Here is a 7,483-nt window from a genome sequence, read left to right on the forward strand (position 1 = left end):
GTGTTCAAATATAATTCAAATCTGTGTTTGACGTCTAGACCTGCATATTTACCTGCTTGTGTAACAAGATCAATGCTAAGCCTTGAAAAACCAGCCAAGTTCAGGTTGTCCACAGAGGATCTCACTTGAATCCCATTCTGTGGTTTCCCACCTGGGAGTGGGTTAGTCATCTTGTTGCAGGAGTCATTGATAGATCCCTTCTGCTCTTTTCTTCATCCATATCAGATCCATTACCGGATTAACTCAAATTCTACTTCTACATGTACTTCAAAGGAATCCAAATTTCTCTAGCCTTTTAGGCTCAAATCCCCATCAAATTACAATTGTATCAAACTACTGTACCATTATCATACAGCTGAATAGCAGCTTTTTCTCTGCTCTATTGATCAAAGTTTTGCTCCCATTCTACTCACTGAGCTCTAGTTGGACTGATATTTTCTGAATTCCAAGCCATCTGAGCATCACCAGATTAATATCCATGGATTGCTTCTTTTTAATTCTAGGAGGGATATAACATTCTGTAACACGTCCTCAAGAGCTCTTCATGCCATCATATTTCTTTCTGGTACACCTCGACCTTTCTCTCACTTTCTCTATTTCAGATTTTTTGGCTTGTTTTAGGAGCCTGGGTCCATCCACCTCCCTCATGCCATGGGTACATGTGGTGTTCTGATGTTTCCTTTGCTGTGAACACTACTTTTCTGATTCTAGCCTAATTCTTGTGTAATCTGTTGGAACTCAACTCTAATATACGTATTCAGGAAAGCATTTTCTGACCTCCTTGAAATTTTTATATTTGGAATTTCCTATTGCTTATATGATTAATAATTTTCTTTTGTGATTGATTTGTAGTTCCTTGAGAGTTCAGTGCATATTGATTATGTCTACTATGTTTGTTTATGTATTCCTAGTGCCTAAGGTTTTGCTTGGCATGTGTAGTCATTCAGCACATAATTTCTTATTTTTCCATTCCTTTCAGGTCTGCTGTTTTCATTATTAACTGCCATTTAGAGCAACCAGAGTAATAGATATTTGCGGTTTTTAATACTTGCCAGTTCCAACTGAAGGTAGATATGGCAGCAAGAATGGGTAATTATCATCTTTAAGTATGTAAAGAAGTATAAAACATAACCTATGTAGGTTTCAAGGAATTAAAATAATTACATTATTATTTCTTATTTTTCAAATAATAACTAAATCTGAGTAAAATAACTTTTTTTTTCTTTTTTTTAGATAAAAGTACACTGTTTTTAGAGTATATGTCACGATTTATTTTGGGCCAATTGCCAAGTGCTGAGTGAGTATTTTTGTAGCCATAAAGAACTATGAAAGACTATATTTCCTTGTTTTTATATATAACTATTTGTCCTCATACTGATCTATCTATATCTATCTCAGTGTGCTTATATATACGTACATGTATGATACATACATTATATCGATAATCAATACATTGAACAAATTCAATTACTCATGATAATGCTGAAATGATAAGAATAGTGCTACTGCTTTTATGGACCTCATTTAAATGATACATTTTAATTATTTTTGTTTTAGATATTCCAGTTTATTTAATGATTTTGTTGAGTCTGAATACTTTCTGATTGATGGGGATTCATTATTTATCACATGTGTATGTGAGGAATTATCACACAAGGAACAGAATCTCCATTTCTTCTACATTGTGGAATATTACCTCATGGATCTTATTGGTAAAGGAGGACAATTTACCATAGTTTTCTTCCAGGTAACATGACAGTTGAGTTTGTTTCTGTGATTTTAGGACTAAAACAAAATTATTTATATTATTTTATAAGTAGGTCCATTATTACAAAGTAAAATATACCTTGAAAATTTCAGTAAAATTGAAAGGAAAAAGGGGAAAAAATTTATCCCAACTCCTAGTACTGAGCAATGGCTATACCACTTTATCATTACTGTTTATTTTCAATAAAATAATTTCATTATAAGGACACACTGAATCATGCTAGTGGGTGAAAAATAATTTTCATTAGAATCCAAATTGTTCTCATCCTTTAACTCTGAGAACTAATTCTGTCTTTAAAAAGCAGCAGTAAATTTACTTGAGCACAAAATAAAGTATATTTGAGTCCAGACAAACTTGACAAGCCTGGCTTCCATTTATTTGCTCTTGTCTTAGTTACTCTTCTTTTGTTGCTGGGACAAATACCCGACACCCAAAATGAAGGAAGGAAAGGTTTATTTAGCTCACAGTTACTGGAGGGTTCAGTCCATTCAGTTGGTTTCAAGGCAGAGCAGCACATAGCAGAAAGCAACCTTTCATGGTCATGGCAAAGAGCAAGAGTGCATGGGAGGGGTAGCAGCAGCTCAAGCAACTAGCTCCTCTTCCCTCCTTACACTGTAATGCAGATTACCTGCCCCAGGAAAGGGGCAGCATCCACACCCACAGTGATCAATCACAAACTCCAGAAGCTGCCCCAAGACTGCATGAGGCTTTGAGGGGACACCTAGACACAAACCATAACAGCTCTGTAGTAAATATCTGCAACAGAACACCACATTTGGTTTTCTTATGATTACTATAATTAATAACATTTCAATGCTTTCAAATACAGATATGCGTAACCTCTACCACTACTTCCTAATTTTACTCTGAAAGGTAACTAATATGCTATTCAAAAACTTTGATATGGACCTATTCAATCATTTTGCATTCCATGTTATTGTTGTAATTGTGAATATTTCTGCATGTTTGCAGCAATGCTTTGAAAAAGAAAAAAATTCAGCATTCTGGCCTATTGTTTAGCAGCTCCACACATTATTTTGGTCTGCTAAGATAAACCTTCCCACCTGAAGGAAGGTAGCAGAAAGTACCTGGGACAGTCCTCTAGAACAAAGAGAGACACCTCTACTCCTAAGGAGAGAGAATCATATCTATATTTTTTTTTCCTGTCCATTTTCTTTTTGAAATGAGATTAGAAAGGCAAAGGATTAGTGAATGGGAAGGTAAAGTATGGTAAACCTTGAGTGTTATGTTTGCAGACCAGGGATACAGGTTTTTAAATTCAAATTGTGACTTAGAACAAATATTTATAAAATGGTGGTCAAAATGTAAACCTCTATTCCCAACAAAACTGTATTAAATTTTATTCCTTTAATCCTTTAGTTACATCTTAAGCAAGTAAATTACAGAGCTGCTAATGAAATTTTCAAAATAACAGTTCCCCATTTCCTCCTTACAGGATTCTGAGTATGCATATTGTAGATTTCCTGAACTTCTTCCTCTAAGAACTGCTTTAATTCTTCATCTTCAGAAAAATACGAGCATTAATGTTTGTACTCAATTCACTAGCTGTTTATCAAAGGAGTGGAAAACGTTTTTGGATGAGAATTACCCATATTTCCTAATAGTTGCAGATGAAGGTCTGAATGATCTGCAAACACACTTTTTCAACTTTTTAATCATTCAGTCTTGGTCAGTGAGAGTCAATGTTGTGCTTTTCTCTGGGCAAGCATCTGATGTTATTCGGCTTTATGCATACTTTATGTCAAGTCTGCACAAGAACCAGATATTTTTCAAGAAGGTAATGTCTGAAAGGCAGTGCTCTTCTAGAACTGTATAAAGTTTTCTAAATTATGCTTGTTTTGACCTTTTATATGGGAGTTATCAAAGTTTTAACAAAGAAATAGAGAAAATTGACAACAATAATAGTAATAAATAATAGAAATAATGCAAATGTATCATTTATTTAATATTTATAATTATGTATTAGTGCTTGAACTTCCCTTGAATGACTGCTTAACTTTCACAATAACACCATAGGGCCTATGTTAACATCGTCTAAGTTTTACAAGTGACGAAACAGATATTTGAATAAATGGTCTGATGTTCATCAATACCAAATGGGTAATAAAACATGAATCTGAAAAGATTCAGCGCAGCTCCAGCCCCTGCATTCTTAACTACTGTCTGGCGTATTGACTCCAACTTAATTTGGCCAGAGATGCATTAAGACAGACAGAAGTTATGCTTGTCTTGCTGAAACACACCTGTGCAATGCGCTCAGCTTGCTGTCCTTCACCAAATGTCTCAGTGCAGCAGGTCAGCGAGGAAGGAAGCAACCTGAGTTGTTCATTTTTAATATTAACTCACTAGCAGGAGAATTTTTTGTTTTTAGAAATTTAGTTTCATGCTCCTGTTATTTTGCTGTATTGGTGTATTTGCAAACTACTTTATTGAAAGATTTCAAGTAACAGTATATTGATTTCATTGACACATCTAGTTTCCATTTATTTTCATTATATGTAGCAAATCCTGAAGATTAAGATTATCCTACATTTCATCAAAATCTTTTGGGTCAGTTAATACTTGAGAACTGTGCCAGACCCATAGTGTATTTGGAGATACCCTGGTGATTTTTATGAAATAATGAAATAGTTTTGTTTTAGCTAGTATTCCTATCATTAAATTATTTTAAAATGTTTTTAAACAGTAAAATATAGTAAAGAAATTATATATGGTGATACAGAATTTCACTAAACAAAATAATAAGAATTCAACAATGGTTGTCATAGTGCCTAATGTCTTCATCATTAAATTATTTCTGATTCTGCTTGTCTGCTGGAAGAAGAATCAGCTCTGGGACTCACTTTTATATTGGAAAACTTTTTTTTTTTTTTGTATTTTAGTACAGGGTCTACAAGGTCTCACTATACAGATTGGACTCAGTGATCTGCCTGTGTTCAGCCTCCCAAGCACTAGGATTATAGGAGCGGCCACCACACCCAGTCTCAATCACTGTCTCAGAGTGCCCCGGGGGTGGGTCCTGCACGGCTTGCTGTTGATTGAAACCCAGCTGCTGGGTCTGCCTAAGCAGGCGCTTTAATCCAGTGAGCTATTTGGCCAGCCCAAGGAAGAAATATTATTATTGAGTTCACTTTATTTTGTTAGGGCAATTTATTGATCTCATTTTTAAGAGCATCTTGCAAACATCCTGCCCAATTCCTCCTAAAGAATAATTTTTATCAAAATCAAGGATCCCATTTCTGGTAGAATAGTGTACTTCTGATTTAATTGAACATTCACCTTAAAGAGGCTTCATTAACCAAGTTTGAAGACTATTTGAAATAGAATTAAAATGTAATGAGAATTTGAAAGACTAAAAAAATCTGAAGTGTATAACTGATACTGTGAAAAAGGAATAAACCTATTTAGAAGAAAGGAATTACTGAGATGAGAAGGACTGGAGAGGATGTGGGGGAAAGAGATATATCTAAGTATATAAGGATGGTTTGGATAATTGTACTGTGGATTTTTTTTGGTTTATGGAAAAGAGCTGTTAATGCTTAATTTTTTGGTTTGTTTTCTAGTCTTTTTGTTTTCCATTTTTTTCTCATCTGAATTTATTTTTGATTTTTTTTTGGTTGAATTGCTTTTTAGGATGTGTTTATTTTTTGTTTTTGGTGCACAGGACCAAACCCAGGGCTTCCAGCTTACTAGGCAAGTGTTCTACTGCTGATCCAAATCCCCAACCCCTCGTCTTAATTTCTTATAACCTCTTTTTTTTTTTTCTTACTTCTTCCAATTTTGCATGCATAGATCTAATAATCTGAACAACTAATTTGAAGACAACACTATGCAATACAACAAACACTATCAAATTTACATTCTTTAGTGAAATTCTGTATCATTTCTAATTTTTTCTATTACTATTCTGTATCCTCTAAAAATGTGATGAGTTATATTTTACTAACTCATTTGAGTGCTACTTGAAGACAACTGAAAATATTGGTCATGACTGTTGTTGGTGTGATAGGTAGCTGTGGGGATTTTATACTATTAATGTGCATGTTTGAAATTTGGCATCATAAAATACCTGGCTTTTTTGGGGAGTGTTGCAGTGTTTTAGAATTAGATTATAATTATGGGTTGTACAACTGGATGAATTTACTAAAAGTCATTCAACTGTACATTTAAAATAAGTAACTTTATATTTTTTATTTATACATATTAAGTATCTGATTTTTTATACCTGTAAAAAACATTTAGATGTCAATTTACCTGAACTTTTGTTTTTGTTTCTTTCAGTATGAAGAAAACATTCGAAAAGCTTATAAAATCCTGCTTAGGAGATTGAAAAAACGCAGAGCATCATTATTAGTACCTCTCTTCAAAAATCTAGAATCGAAGCACATGGTGGAAGAGGTAATGATACACTAAAAATAATTGTTTGTTCAATATTTTTTAATTACAGAAGTTTCTTCATTTTTGGTGGAACTGGGGATTGAAAACAGAATAGTTTCTTTTTCTTTTTTTTTAATAAATTTTATTGAGAAAAAAATTTGCAATGTGATAGCTTCAAAACAAGTTAGTAGCAGGGTTACGAAAATTCATACATTGCATATTGTTGTCTTTGTAGTAGTCATTCATAGCACAAGAAGCAGACATGATATACTATACAAATGCTATTAGTACAGATCTTTCTTACTGAATTAGGAGAAAGTAGCTATATATCTATTGTAACTATTTTGTATATACAGATACAAAATTGTCCTTCACTTATATCACCTTTTTTTGTTCAGTTTTGTCAGAGATGGGTATTCCATTGCCATCAAAATATTGTAAGTGTATGAATTCAGCAAAATATTCCAATTTCGTCCAGTACGCCACAATAGTAGTGCATTATCCACAGGACTGGCAATGTCCGAATCTTATGACTTGAGCCTTCCACAGCTCAGTGTATTAACATGGCTTCACTTTTTATACCTCATTTCTAAACTTTTCTGCTGGATGGTTAAGACCAAGATAAAGCAAGACCTATATAACAAAAAACGTAACTTTTGTATCTCATATGGTCAGTCAAGTCCCCTCACGACTTATCCCAAAACCCTGTACTGCACTTTGTAGATCCTTTGCCTGTGTCAGCCATGGGCATGAATCCCGACCATTGCTTGACCAATTTGCTCTCTGAGAAAGCCTGAGAGAATGTTTTCTCTCCATGTGACTCTCTTTAGGCACACAATACACCATCAATCACATTCCTCTGTGGCCCCATAATCCTTGATCAGAAAATTTGGGGCACAATTGAGTTACATGATGCTACAGTACAGGTTCTATTATGTCCTGAGTCCTCACTGACCTTGAAAGGCTAGGGCCAAAATGTTGGCTGTCCTTGCAGGCCTTCCTTTTCTCTAATTTTTGGTCTGCAAACTAAGGTTGTTAACCCTCTAGAAGAGAAGCTTATTATTGACCTACAACACATGGAGGTAGGTTTAGCCTCACTATCTGTCTGAATATCAAACATCTTAGGCATAAGATGGAACATCTTAAAAAAAATTACTGGAGATACAGTCTGGCCATAATTGGTATGTCAGGACAAGCAGTATGTATTTAGAAGACAGGCATTACAAGCATGACCCCATTATTACACATTGCCATCTTCGGTGCAGTCGCTTAGTGCACATGTATCAACACATAGTTAATCAGGGTGAGAATCCCACC

At 34.4% G+C, this 7,483-nt stretch overlaps 1 protein-coding gene across 1 annotated transcript in view; it reads left to right on the forward strand.

The window, feature by feature from the left end:
• The window catches only part of Ddx60 (DExD/H-box helicase 60), a 134,808-nt gene that overhangs the window by 4,905 nt on the left and 122,420 nt on the right, over window positions 1–7,483 (forward strand). Inside the window, exons 2-6 of the mRNA XM_012516703.2 lie at window positions 980–1,089; window positions 1,234–1,297; window positions 1,558–1,747; window positions 3,225–3,566; window positions 6,071–6,187. Of these exons, the coding sequence (XP_012372157.2) occupies window positions 1,074–1,089; window positions 1,234–1,297; window positions 1,558–1,747; window positions 3,225–3,566; window positions 6,071–6,187 (729 nt within the window). The 5' untranslated portion in view covers window positions 980–1,073. The remainder of the gene's footprint in view (window positions 1–979; window positions 1,090–1,233; window positions 1,298–1,557; window positions 1,748–3,224; window positions 3,567–6,070; window positions 6,188–7,483) is intronic.

The sequence above is a fragment of the Octodon degus genome, unplaced genomic scaffold (assembly GCF_000260255.1).
Source record: "Octodon degus isolate 3935 unplaced genomic scaffold, OctDeg1.0 scaffold00121, whole genome shotgun sequence".
Lineage (NCBI taxonomy): Eukaryota > Metazoa > Chordata > Mammalia > Rodentia > Octodontidae > Octodon > Octodon degus.